Source organism: Serinus canaria, chromosome 1 (genome assembly GCF_022539315.1).
Source record: "Serinus canaria isolate serCan28SL12 chromosome 1, serCan2020, whole genome shotgun sequence".
NCBI lineage: Eukaryota > Metazoa > Chordata > Aves > Passeriformes > Fringillidae > Serinus > Serinus canaria.
In genome coordinates, this window is record NC_066313.1 from 22,006,947 (window position 1) to 22,021,934 (window position 14,988).

Genomic DNA, 14,988 nt, shown 5'->3' on the forward strand with positions numbered 1-14,988 from the left:
CAGGAAGTGTTTGAGCAGTGCTCTCAGGCACATGGTGTGACTCTTGGGGTGTCCTGTGCAGGACCAGGAGTTGAACTTGATCATCCTTGTGGGTCCCTTCCAACTCAGGACAGTCTATGATTCTATGATTGCTTTTGCTGGTGAGCTACTAGGCCTTTTGAGGCATTTTAAACCGATAAGTAAAGGGAGAAAATTTGACTTTTCATTTCCTTTTGAAGTCAGGATTCAAAAAGAAGTGATACTGAACCTTTCCACATAATTAAAAAGCCAAAAATAAATTTGTTTTGAAAGTTCTGTGTATTAGAATTTCCAAGTAAGCCCTTTCATTTTTTGCTACTTCTGTATTTGCATTGCACATCGCTGTAGAAAAACTAGCAGTGTTTTGTGCAATGAAAAAAGTCACTAAGCATTAGCTTAGATCTTACTGAAGCTTCACCTTTCTGAAATCTAGGTGCCTCTTGCAGTCTAACAAACAGATTGACGTGCAATAAGACATGCATTACTACTTACTTGTCACAAAATTAAGCAAAAAATAACAAAACCACACACAAAAAAATCAATACTATTATTTCCTCCTTACATTTTTAATTGCTATAATTTTGCTTTTGTTGAAACAGTCATTTCCAAAGAAAAATGATATGTCTGATTAACGTGACTAGACATAAAATAAATGTACATTTGCCTCTGTTTAATTTCACATTTTGCTGGCTCATTGTTCAAGGCATTTTTATTTGTACAGGACCTAGAGGTGAAATAAGAGCTTCTGTGCTACACCAAGTCCTGAGGCATGGGCTACATTTAGAAGTTATTGTGGTGATATGTTACCTTTTTTTCCCATAAAAACTTCACTTTGACAAGATAATTGGGATTGTAGTTATGAACTGGGGAGAGCTGGGAGAAGAGGGGACAACAATTTATTTTCATCTCTCATGGTCTAGATCTACTGGGCAGAGGACAGCACATTTTAATTTGGACTGGTACACTGAACAGCCACTATATGCCATTAGATGTGATGCCTGTTTCTATAATTTGTGTTTGGCAAGATTTGCACTAGGATTTCTTCTTAAGCTTCTTAATATTTCTTGCCCTCCACACCAATAGTGTCTTACTAGAATTTAAAGGTCCTAATGACACGGCCATTAAGAATGAACTGGGGAGGAATCATAACAATACTACTACATTGGCAAAATGGTGAAAGAAAATGAAACCTGACCTTCCAAGCACCGAAACTGGTGAAAATCCCACTAAAGTAAATGGAGTCCCTATTTAAAGGGCAACAGTACCACCACAGCTATCCATTTAGCACATGAATTTGTGCTACACTTGCAAATACACAGAATATTTGACCTGGCTTTAAGTGAGAAGATTGAGATTTCAAAAGTGCAGAACAAGCTCCATCATCTCTTTCTATATTTAAAGAAACACAGGACAAATGCAGACTGGGTTCTGAAAGCTCTCCACACTGAGAAAGATCGGCACTGGAGCTTCCACTTGCATATCAGTGATGCAGAGGAATAAAAAGGCCAAGCTGGGACAGAGACTGGGACTTTTACATCTGGATTCAGGGCAAGGAAGAGCCCAGCCCAGTTCAGCACAAACATGCATGTGACAAATTTTATGTCACTTTTGTATTCAAACAGGATAAATCTAGTTGCTTCAAGAAAAAGAAAGCAGCTCTCTAAAGAAAGCAGGATGTATTTATTTTCCCATTTTTTAACCAAAAGGTAAGACTTTTTCCTCTCCATCAGTTAAGGAAAGTCCTGCATTTCCAGCAGAACATCAGTCAGAGCAGTTGGGGTCTGCCCCTCACCTGGGGCATGACTTTGGGAGAAGGGGGAAAAGATGAATACATAAATGCATCAGACAGACCATAACCCAGCACATGTAAAGGTCCAGCTCATGCATATATGTTTGCAATGACTCCTGTCTCCACTGAAAGGAATGTGGAAGAACCTCAGGGACTTTTTTTGGGCCAGGATTTCCCTCTTCATCTATAAAGAGGGGATCAGAGAGTGGCAGCACTTCATCCAGAAATGGTGTGCAGAAATCTGTCAGGGATCACAGGTGATAATTAAGGCACTACTGGGCACTACAAAGAGCACTGGCTTTGTCACATTGCTTACCTGCAGCCCTGAATTTCTCCCAGTTCTACAGCCCAGCTGTAGGAAGCAGCAGAAGGGAATTACGAAGTCTCATCCCATTCAGGCAGTGGGACCAAGTATTGGCAGCAGCAGAAGTGAGACTCAAATTTTTCATAGCATGGATATTCAAGCTTTCTACCATGTCAGCAAAGAAAAAGGGAGAAAAGCCTACTACCCCTTCCAAACTTCCAACAGTGCACCCAGTATTAATTACAACACAGCTTTGAAAATTAGTTCAGCATTAAATAAAGAAATTCTATTTTGTTCTCCAGTCTATTTCTTTTATAAGAAATAGAAGCATAAGGAGCTTAAAAAATATCTACTATATGGTATGGATACATTCTAAACATTATGACAGAGATAGTGTGAGAAATTTTTAGAAATCAAATGCTTTTAAATGTAAATAAGTCATAATGAAGACAATCACATAGAAAACTGTGCCACTGAAAGTCTGACAATGCAGGGACATCAGAATTGTTTTCCACCATTCTAAGGCACAGGAAAATTCTGGCTATCTAATGTTGATGAAAGTCAAATTCTATAAGGGGACAGAGAATACATTCATAAAAAAGTAAAATGTACCTTGCACATTTGGAATTCCCTAGGACATGAATGGATTGCAGTAAGGAAAAATATCTTGCTGGTAAAAAATCCTGTCTATGGAAGAATCATCAAGTCTTTCATCTCTAGAGCTTCCCTCTGGTTGCCTCTAGGCTGAACACCATCCAACAAGATGCTTCCCTTTGCCCTTAATACATCCCAAGTACTGGATAAAGCCCTTGACTCTGGGGTTGGAATTCCACTTGGAGTCCTGCACCTAAATGTTTCTGCATCTAGTTTTGGACCTGTAGCACAGTGTCTCTCACCACCTCTTTCCAAATCTTTGCAATAGTCTGAAGAGACTTACATGTGAGAAGAGAATGGTGTTTTGAGCATCACAGAAGTCTAAGAACTATCTGAATGCAAAGCTTCAGTTCAATACTAGTAAAAAAATTGTATTTTTAATATTATTTAATTAACTATTTATTTTTGTTATAGATTATAATCATAACTATTAGTTGGGATTACCTTTCTGCACTAAGAATTTTCCTGAACTCTTGCCAAAGTAAAGTTCCCTGGGTGGGGCAGAAAAACACTTGAGGTGACCATGACTGGCATTCTGAAGAAAATGAGTCTTTGCTAGATATCTAGAGCTGTATTAATGTCTGAATGTTCTCTTCAGTGCCATTATAGAGCCATGACTATCAGCACATAGGCACGAGAACACCACAGCATAATAAAGACTGCTAAAGTGAACAAGAATTTGCCATGATAAATGTGTTCCTGAATGGCACACATGATCAGAGGAAGGGCAGATGTAGCTGTAAAAGAGCAATATTTTCTAAGCCACACACACACACACACAAAGAAGCTGAGAAGTAGTAATACACCAATTTCTGACACCGGAAGAAACTGCAAATGGGATCGTTTCTGGAGTGATGTCACATGGCCAAGAGGCACCAAGACAAATTAAGTAGCAGTGAAGCCCTGGCAAAAGTAAAAAGAATAATCCTTTCCTTCCTGCAGGATTGAAACAGTTATAAGGAATCAAAACTTTTCCATTCAGGTGCTATCCATGAGCATCACTACCTATAACAAACTTGCCTATTGACTCAGGGAGTCAATAGGCAAGTTTCACTTCTAATCATGCTACATTTCCAGTCGAGTTGATAGACTAAATTCATTTTATACCTTCCTGATCACCTGGTTCCTGGGTCCCTCAGTATCCTCTCTCCGCATTCCTCAGGTTTCTGTGATGCCCTGACCACTAGAATTTCCCTCTGGTTGGTAACAACATGCAGGCTAAAGCTGTCAGTAAGGCACTAAATTCACCCCAAAGGATGATCCTTTTAGAGCTGTTTGCTTCAGGAGTCCAGTATCACTTGTTCTGGGGAAGTGACAGCCACTCAGACATGAGAAGGTTAGTCATGTATTAAAACAGAGCAACAGGCATGACAAAACAGATTATCTTCTTCACCTGAAACCCTAATGAATGGAAAAAGGAACTGGGAAGAAATGAGAATTCATCTCTCTCTGACTCCAATTTTTTCACTGATAGTCTGATCTTACAAACTCTATACATAGGAACTGTGTCACTTTACTCCACCTAAATGAACTGGGGCTGCATGATCATAATCTAATCTGGTTTGTATGCAGAGAGGACATGCAGTGATCTGCTGCACAACTGCTATCATTGCTGTTGAGAAATATACACCTTATTTCTTGAAAAGGTTCTGCTGGTAAGAGTCACATGATTCTTGATTACTTGCCGCAAATCTTGGAAGAAATGAGATAACCCTCTTCCATTCTACAAAAAATTTTAATTATTCAAAATTTCAATTAGAACACTGCATGAACTAGAATGAAATTTCTAAGGAAATATGATGAAAAAAAATCTGCCAAAGAAAGCAATAGGTTCAAGTAATTGTTAATGCAGGTTTTGACTCAGAGATGCCTTCAGTTATTGCTTACACCAAAACATTTTGCACAGTCAAATACTTCTTTTTGGTTATTATTAAAAATAAACAAATAAAACAAATATTCTGATCTCTTTCATGCCAGTGGAAACTGTTAAAAACAACAGACCAGTTTTGGCACAACAGATTAAAATCTCTTCCTAATCTATTATCAAGATACTTCAGGGGCAATGGCAGGAAAGAGTGCAGTACAAATGAGATCCTTTATAGTAAAATTCAGAGCTAGACAATTTGGCCTAGTGAAGAAAACAGACCAGAAAATTTGGGTAACTTACATTCATCAGACTGCCCTAGATCAGACTCTGGAATCTGAAATGATTCAGCCAGAGTGTCCTCAGGGACACTGATGTAAATATGGAGTAACCACAATGCCTTTCTCTGGAGGCCCTCCCATTATACACTGGTTAGCTAAACAATTTCATTTCAGATAGAACAAAACAGGAGTACTTTGGAAAAGGTCAGATCTGTGTTGCTTTTTTTCCTTTCATAGTTTATCTAATGACATCTCTGGTCTGATACAACCTTCCTTGCTCAATAATATTTAATCCTTATTTTACTTTGAAGTAGAGTAGCAAATGCTTTGATTAATGGAGTGAAAGATTTTCCACTTTCACCATAACATCTTCGGGTGCTGAAATGTTGAAGAGTTTTACCGCAACTTGCTACAGCAGTGCTACACAGAGAATCAATGCTTACATTCCCATGCCTTTTTAACACGAGTGAATCACAGCCCATGCTCCTTTATATACTAAAACAACCACACACTAGAGAGCCATTTTCCTATCCTCATCTATTGTGGCCACTATTCTGCAAAAACAAGAGCTTCCATCTATGAAAAATGTCATGATGAAGAGCTTCCATCATGAAAAATGTCATTTGTACACTACAACTGATGCCCTTGACCTGCAGACCTACAACATACAAAGGCCCACACAACCCCTCCACCTCCAAAAAAAACCCTTTAACATGTGTATGAAAGCGAAAAAACCCCCAAACCTAGAAATTTAATAAAAAATAATTCCTGACTCCTTTTCTGTGCTAAGTTGTGAATGAGACTGATTAAAACCAACCTGAGAACTAAGAAAATTTTCTTAGTCCTTGGACAACTGCATTTTGAGATTTGCAGTTTCCTTAAGTGAAAACATCTTTCTAGGATGTTTGCATGAAAATTCAGAAAACAGAGGCAACCATAAGAAAAGAGAGACAATTACAAAGCTCCTAATCTCCTGAGACATTTACCTTTTTGTAGCAGGCTTTACTCCAGTCTCATTACATATTTGCTCTGATCATCAATCCTATTTGCAACTTTCAACTGTCTCCATGCTCTTTATCAGAGGAACTTGTATCAGGCAATACCTGGAGTGTCTCCATTAATCCAAATTTTAAAAACCAGTAACTGAAACAAATCAGTATTTGTGCACTGACTGGAAAGAAACCCCTGCAGACTCACCACAACTGAAAATGTCTTTCTGTGTTTATATGACTCCCTCTATCCTTCTTTAAAAAAAGAAGGGTCAAAGCAAAATGCTGGCTGCCCAATGAAATCTTTGAATTCACAGTGTGCTTTCCAGTTATGAGAAGACAGAAAAATGAGAACCCTGGAGATCTTTTGGGAACATTAGGCTTTATTAATCAGGAATGTACTCGCCCCATACCAACATTCCCAAACAGTACACTGAATCATATAAATGCCAGGGAGTAACAGAACCCATCCAGTTTGGTCTTCTGTCTTATGGGAAGTTCCAGCACACTGTGGGAGGTGGTCTTCCAAGCCATTCCTTAAAATAGACAGCTCTCCTGTTTCCATAATACCTATAGGTTATGTGTTCCAGCATTTCACAACCCCTGCAGTCAGAACATGGCTCCTAATATCTAACTTGGTAATTTTCACTGCTCATTGAACTGATTTCTTTAGTTCTTTCTCCCAGTGGACATGAAGAACAATTAATCACTGTGATCTTGATTATAAATTTTCCCTCAATAGATTTTTAAATTATTTTTTAGTGTATTCTCCTTAAGGTACAACAAAAGCAACACTTTCAGAAGCATGTAATGCCAGGTAGGTCTCCTACATATCCTCTAGCCCCTGGGCCAGATAACTATCAACCAGTTTCTGCTTTCTTCACAATTTTAACTCTAGGACAATTTGTGCCTTGACAAACATTTTTGACCTCTCCACATTTCCACTGGGGTTTCACAGGTAGAAGTCAGAGCAGAATTTATCCCCATGAGTTTCTGGATTAATGCCTTGGTAAAGGAAGGGGAAAAGGCAAAATTAATTCTCTTTGTTAGTGCAAATGCAATTCCTCAGGGATAGCTGGCCCCAAGACGTTCATCTTTGTTCAAAGCAAAGTTCCATACTCATTTCAAATTTGCAGCACAGCTTCTACAAGCCAATATGTGCATCAAAAAAAAGGCTTAAACTCATGAGAGTCTGCATTCTGTCAGAGGACCAGGAACTGGGAATGGACTCAAAGCCCATCTTGGCCCACCTGAAATTCTAGCTAAAACATCAAGTTATAGGAGGAAAGGTCAGGTCCCAGATCCATCAAGAATCCTGAGGATTCTTGCACTGAAAAGAACATGGTAGTGCATGTAGTGCTTGTTTGTGGCTTCAGAACTCTTCCTTCATCTAAAAGCAGAGCTGTGATGGACGAAGGCCTTCCCAGCCCTGACATCCTGACGCTACACATGCAGCCTGCACTCTGGGATGCCAGTTTACTGTGTCACATTGGCTTGGGTTCTGCCTCTTCCTTTGCTTATGCCTGCAAGCTCAATTGAACTTATGAAAATTCAAACTGTCTTCTGTCTGTTTCATACATCATCAGCAAACAATCACTAGACAAAATGAATTTGCTCTCTGTAATTTGGAGGTTACACAAATGCCTCTGCTGTATAATGCAAAAAAAAAAAAGGAATAAAGTTTGGTATGCAAGGTTAATTCAGCATGGAGGAAAGAAGCAAAGAAATAGAGGGAGAACACGAACAATAAAATACTCAAAAGTGAGGAGAGTGACATGAGAAATACTTCTGTAAATTGGAGTTGGCCTTGCTACTTTTGAGTGATGGGATTAAACAAAGGCAAAAAGCGAATTGTGAAAGATCACCTCCAAGAGTAGCTGTATCACCATTCCTCATGATTTGTCTACACAACATACTTATTTATAATTACAATGGTTACTATTTATCCCCTAAGAGCTCTGCAAACACAAATTCACAAATTCAGTAATGTTCACAGAGCCGTATCAGTCTGAACCAGATTGAAAGAGTGATCTGCTGAACAAGGCACAGTGAGGTTAAATGACTTGTCCAATGCCACTCATTATCCATAATGAGTATCAGTATCCACTCAGTATCCATAAAGATTAGAACACCAGATCTCTAGGTTGCTGATCAGATCAGACTGTGTAAAGCTGAACTCTTGACAAACCAACCTCTTTTCTAACAAAAATAACACGGCATATCCTCCTTATTGCCCTCAGCCCATGGCAACGTAACTGAAAAATACTATTGCTTTGAAAGAACATATTTTTCTTCCTCACCCAATATGTGTGCTGTCATTGTCTCACTCCAAAAACATGCAGACACTGAGTGCGAGCAGAGGTACCTCCTCATGCTTAACTTAATCCTATTTGGGGTTAGTTGCAAATAGCAAAGTACTAAACCATAACCTTAAAGTTAAGTATTTGAGTAGTCCCATTGACCTCAAAAGATCTGCTTGCCTTTCAACCCAGATAACTTCAGTTCAGAGAACCCAACATAGCAAGAATCCAGCCCACAGACCTTTTGCATTAGGAGAATATCTGTCCCACATTCATCAAGTGGAGTTTTTCATGCAACTGTCTGACAGATGTTCAGGTGATGTGTATCTTAATGCTTCTTCTAATGCCACATACCAAGTATTTTTTTAGACAAAATTTGGCTCATCTTATATTAATCATTTACTTTAGGGACATCCCTACATTAAAGCATGATTTCCACCCTTTAATTAAAAAAAAAGTTACAAAAAATACCAGGATATAGCTTGCCTTTGCTGTTTTTGGGTTGATACAGGAAAGCCCAAATGGCAAGTTCACCTTTTTAAGGATCTTACAATTAGAAACACCGGATTACAGCAAACATAGAGGAAACAAAAAAAATCCTTAAAGCACACCTTCTTCTATCAAAAGTGCCACTACTTTTATTGTATCAAGCAACTATTTACATAGGTTTACATAGGACAAGAGGTATAGCAAGAACCACATCCTCATTTTACAGGATATGTGTGCTTATGTAAAACTTTCCTCACCTTGTTCTTCTGTATTCCAGGGACAGGCCATGCCAAGGCTACAGAACTTAAAAGCAGCTACAAGTTTAAAAGTGGGGGTGTTCCTGAGTTTGGGTTTTTTTTTTGTTGTTGTTGTTGTTGTACTTCCTTTTTTTTGTGGGTTTTTTTAGTGTTCCAGATTGCAAGGCAAGATGTAGTTTATTACCATCTGTATGGCAGTTTTCTGGTGTCAAGTGGGCAATTCTCTTTATCTCTCTCTCTGAGTGATCACAATCACTCCTCCCTCGGCAGGGGACATCTGCTGATAACAGGCTATTGAATGTCACTGCATGGCTGATAAGAACTATAACATCCCATTGTGAGATGCTTCACCCAGAGGGAGGAGCCAAGCATTGCTACCCAGATATAATCTGGGGATTCTGACACACCAGCACAGCTTCCACTGGATTCCCCAGAGGAACAGCAGCTGCTTCTACTTCCACAGATCTACGGAGGAAGAATACACCCTTTTTCTGCAGGACCCCCTGCTCCAGCAGAATCACACCTGACACTTCAGGAAGACTGCAGCCACATTTCCAACTGGACTGCTACCAACACTGACCAACAGGGTGTCAGGTTGAGTTCTGACTCTGTCAGTGTTGTTCTAGTTTTATTTTATCCTTTTTTATCCCCCTTCCCTATTAAAGAACTGTTATTTCCTGCTCCCATATTTTTTGCCTGAGAGCCCCTTAATTTAAAATTCATAGCAATTTGGAGGGGTGGGGATTCTCCATTTCAGGGGAGGCTCCTGCCTTCTTTAGCAGGCACCTGTCTTTCCAAACCAAGACATTTAGCTATTAGTACAAGAAACTCAAGGATTAAAAATATGGGCCTTTACTTCATAGAATGGAAAGAAGACATAGGCAGAACAGTCTTAGGAGTCCTGATCCCACACTCCATTGCCAGTTTGACCACTGATTTACTTGGACCTAGAGAAAGCTGCTCAGCATCTCTGTGTGAATGCACTTGAAACTCCTGATAAAAAAAAGGAAACCAAAAATATTTCCTAAACATGAGTTTTACGCTTGTGTATTTATTTTCCCTTCAAAATGTAGAGTTTCATATACCTAAAAAAGCTCATCCCAGCCAGCACCAATTGCTACTCTTATTTTGTCTTGGACTTTCCATGCAGGACTTAGTGACCATCTGGATCGTAAGGATTCAAAGAACATGCCTTAATTCACTCTTACACTGCTGCTGCATTTTGGAAAGAGAATTACTCCTGCTTTCCAACAAAAATTTTCCTGGTTGTTCACACTAAATTGCAAGACAAGCATGAAATTTGGAACTCACAGATTCAGAAGTGTTCCCCCATTTTTCCCTGAACACCTCCCTTTAAATTGCTGCTGGACCCAGCAAATCCACGACTGTTTTCAACTCGGCTCACCAGTGTAATTGCAAGGTTAACCTCTGGTGGCCAGGGAAGCTGCTCACATTCAGCAATGAAGAGCAGAAAATGTTAAATACCATTCACTGGCCACAGCCTGCAGTTAATACACAATATTTAAACAACACAATGGCATGGCCCTTGCCAGTAATGTAAAAACACAGTGGAGTAGAGCCAGAATGGCACAATCTGCCTGTCTGAGTCATGCTTGGCGCTTTGTGCTGGAGGGGAAGGCTTTAGCTGCCCACAGTGTAACTGTACCCTCCAGCTAGTTTACAATAAAACATTAAAATATATTAAAAAAGGGGGGTGGGGGGGTGGTGGTAAAGGCATGATAAATCCCCTCTAATAGTTAAAATATTTTAAAACTGAAGTATAAAAGCACCACTTTAGAAGAAGGCTCTGGATTTTATTACAGACTGCACATTTTGATCTTAAACAAGAAAACAAACTGACTTTGCTTTGTAATATTCCACAGCTTTGTACTGTTCAGCTGAAATCAATCTTTTTCCTTCTTTCTACAAGCTTCTGGATTTTTTTCATATATTATTTCATTTGATTAACAGTATCTGAATCTGCTGTATTTTCCAATCCTCTTTTGCATGCCTGTTGTTCAGTCACTGAAGTTCCAAATCTTAATTATTAACCCAAATTCATTCAATAAACAGATTCTAAATAAGGGTAGATCAGAGTGATGTGCAATCTGAGTTGCATTTATGGAATAACTATGCTCTTAGAAAAAGACTCCTTTCTTGCTGAGACATAGATGTTATTTTGAGTGTTTTGTTGTGTCACAGCAGAGATGAATTAGGCATTTCTGCCTTCATGTGCGCCCTAAAGCAGCTGAAGTCCCCTGTGATGTCATCAGAAAGTTGTTTGTTTTTTTCTCATACAAAGCAGAAGAATTTGTTATGACATCATGAGAAGAAAATAAACTGTATTTCGTGCTATAAGGAATCTTCTGCTACTTTCTGTTATCTCTGCACCAACGTGCAGAAATCCTCTCTGACAAAGCGACAGCAACTGTAAGCCAACAGAGATGCACAGTATTCCTAATACTATTCAAAACAAAGCAGGAAAGAATGATCTATTCAGTACTCTGAAATTAAAGATCTGCAAGATGGAAGTTCCTTTTTAATTTTTAAATAAAACATCCTTTGAACTTCTAAATCCCATTCAAGGGGACTCTGACCTTTATCCAAGACCAGCTACTGTGCTAACACTTTGGATGCATATAGAGGAAAAATACGGACAAAAGGTACCGGAAAAGCTTTTACTTACAGGAATGCAGTGTGGCTTAATCTTTTTGTTTTTAAGGTGCAGTGATTTCAGCATCTACAATGTAACTTCAGGCAGTCTGAAAAGAAACAGGTTAAAATCTCTTTCAGTTATAATTGGTATTTCAGATTTAATTAAAAATTAAACTTTCATAATGTTTCACCATCCAAAGCAATGCATTATCAGTCAAGCGTAGCCTTTTTTTTTGTTAAAAGAAGCTCTTCCCAGAGTAGTTTGCAATGAAAGAAAAAGGGAAAAAAGCAATTGAGAGTAGCAAAATATATTTCTTCAGCAAAAGATCTCTGAATAATTTGGAAAGAAGCCTTCTGCCACTTAATTTTAACAATCAACCTTATACTAATTAAAAAAAAAACCCACAATTAAAAAAGACAGAAAAACACTACCACATACCAAAGACTGTGAGGATAAAAATGTTAATTTCAGCAAAACAAGGACATTGCTAGGACCAGAACATACGCACCAAAAGGGAAAATATGGTTTTTACATAATCCCAGCCAACAACATTTTTTACAAATTCGTTCTACAGCGTGCAGCACTTTCAGACTGTTGCATGGAGAAGCAGAGGAAGACAAGTTCAAAAAGAGTAAAGCTGTTTTTAAAGTGTACAAGGCAAAAGGTCCCTTGCAACCCTTTGTTAAGGGATATGAAATAGCTCATCTATAAAACTGCATGGTTTCTTATCATGTAAAATAAATGTCACATTACTGTGCAAAACAGATGATTAAGAAGTGGTAGCTGCAGACACAGCATTCGAACAGATGCAAAAAAATATTTTTTTTCAAAATGCAGTTGAAATAGTTGGAATGACAATAAAACTCCAGGGGTTGTACCATAAATATGAGTTTAAATGTTAGACTGGAGTTTAAAACCTGTGGTTTTAATTATATCTAATTATAAAGGCTCCAAAACCAGGAGAAACGAGAAAAACAAAAAAATATTATTAAATTAAAACAATTTTGCAATAAGTTGTCAGGATTTGGCTTCGTAATAACAAACTATACAGCAATATACACAGACACATACAATGTACCAACGACTCATTAAAGGAACAAATCAAAACTTCATTAAATTTTATTTTTAAAAGGTGACAGCAGAACTTGCCTAATTTACCCCAATCAAAGTCAAAGCTATTCTCCTCACCAGCAGCACACTCACAGAGACGGTCAAATAAATCCTGGATGCAAATCTAATACTGCTTTTAAATGTACCACAGGTGGGGAGCAATTCCTAAATGTAATTTTACATTGTCCTCCCATAAGTCAAAATACAATTCCTCAGATGTCAGTCTTATATGAGGCTTCTAAATCCATCCTCATGGATCTTTAAAATAAAATGCACCATACCAGACAATATACAGTCACACAAACATGTTCATACACACACCAATACCACAAAAAAAATAAGCTCACAAACTTATTTGTAGGTTTAAGTTTTCTACTCTGTCAAGATCAGAGGTATTGAAGGGCAGGAGGCAAAACAGAGAGCACAGAAGGGAACAGAAGAGGAAGAACCAGAAATTCTTGAGCATTTGAATGAACAAGAGCCGTCTGATAGAGGCACTAGGATGATGCTGCCACAAGATAACCTTACAGGCTTGGATAAAATTTTTCCTGAAGGAACCACCTGACACACATGTTCCTCTGTTCCTGTTCCTTTAGACAACCTTATATCAAGCAACTTTCCTTCTTTCTCCTGATTGACACCTAATAAGGTAGAGAAACAGTGAAGAAATCCAGGCAAAAAACTGGTAAGTCCATCAGCAGCAGGAACAGCACAACTTCCACATATGGGATAACAGTTTCAGCCTCTGAACTTCCATTTCTTTCACTTTCTTCTCCTTCCAAATTTACCCCTTTTCTAACATCTTCAGGACTGTAATGATGGCTTGCTGGCAGGGCAGGAGAGGGGCAGCAGTATTTAAAATCCAAAGCTATTTCTTCTAATGAATGCAGTGAAAAACTGACCTCAACTAAGACAACAAAGAGCATTCTCTGAGGGTGAAATGTATCCCTGTGTAGAGAGCCAGTATAGAGAAGCCCTATTCCAATGACCTAAATAGGAATAAATTGGTGCATGGACTTCACCACTGAATTTTGTCCAAAATTCCAATTTTTTTTTTTTTGTAGAGAACAAGGAAAACATGGGTGTCTCCTGTCAAAGCACAAAGGCACAGCACCTTCTTCCCATGTTGGGCACAATCCTGACAACTGCTCTTCAGTGTATCTTCCTAGTGGTTTTAAACTGAAGTCTTTTGTGCTTTGCCCACGTTTTTCTGACTGGGAAGGGAAAGGAGGGAATGCAATATTTGGCATTACTCTGCAAGTCAGCCAGAGGACAGTGCCTGCAGATAAAGTGGTCCCTCTCCTCAAGGCAGGCATAATTAGCACACACGGTGACTCTTCTAATACAAGAAACAGAGCCTTGGAAAGAGCTCTCTGTAAGAGCTTGCCTTCCTGTGCACCGGTGAGGATGCTTAACACTTGTGGGGCAGGAGATCATGATTGTTAAGTGAAAGGGATGCCCTAATCCCCTTGAGGAAAGAAAAGAGACATGCCTCAAGAACAGTCAATGAACTTCTACTTGAGAGAAGCCCAAAAGCTGGAATTGCAAGAATGAGGAGTATGGCAGAAATGAGGCACATGAGTAAAGTGGTAAAAACAAGGCAAGTGTTGCCTCTTAGTAAAGGCTTTAAAAACAAATATCAGAAGGTAAACAGGTTTCACTTTGCTTTCTCACAATTCCTTCTTGCCATAAAGCTTATGCCGTGTGTGAAAACTGTGAGAGGAAAGCTACCAACTCTACAGCGACTGAAGTTCATTAGCAATATCCCATGATTACATGACTCTACTTTGCCTGACTCACGGTTAGGGTCTAATTCCCCACTTTGATAAGAATCAGATTCCTTCAATCTAAAAAATTAAAGAGAAGTAAAAAACATGTAATTTTTAATCAGGAAACATTTCAGGTTATGTCAGCCTTCTGCAAACTCTAGCAATAAAGAAGTTCCATATCTGTTAAGCTCTGATTTTCCTTGAGTACCTTAACTCAGCTGGAGCAGGTCAGTTAGAGTCAGACATAGCTGATTAGTTACGAGCAGAAGGAAGACTAGAGGAGAATACAGTGCAACAATTTTTGATATCTTTAGAAATTTCCAGATATAGAAATTACAACCTCAGTCAATTGATCATTTTTCAAGCTCATTTTTCAAGCTTCTTGAAGTGGAAATCAACAATGAAGCCACTGCCACAAGTAACTATTCAAAGAAGGAAAAATACTGATGTCCTTACTCAAGGAAAAAAACTCATTGATAATATTAAGGAACTCGTCTTCAGTAATCAG

At 38.7% G+C, this 14,988-nt stretch overlaps 1 protein-coding gene across 20 annotated transcripts in view; it reads right to left on the reverse strand.

Moving 5' to 3' along the window:
• ZBTB20 (zinc finger and BTB domain containing 20) overlaps positions 1-14,988 on the reverse strand; it is a 475,279-nt gene that overhangs the window by 302,202 nt on the left and 158,089 nt on the right. For 19 of the 20 annotated variants that reach the window (XR_003945573.2, XR_007778053.1, XM_050977301.1 and 16 more), the window contains one exon: positions 11,632-11,707. Coding sequence is in view for 14 of the 20 variants with exons in the window: in XM_050977301.1 (XP_050833258.1) it covers positions 11,632-11,685 (54 nt within the window). In the remaining 6 variants the exon portion in view is untranslated. Of the gene's footprint in view, positions 1-11,631; positions 11,708-14,988 lie in introns of those variants that run through there. The other variant, XM_050977318.1, reaches the window with a different exon arrangement.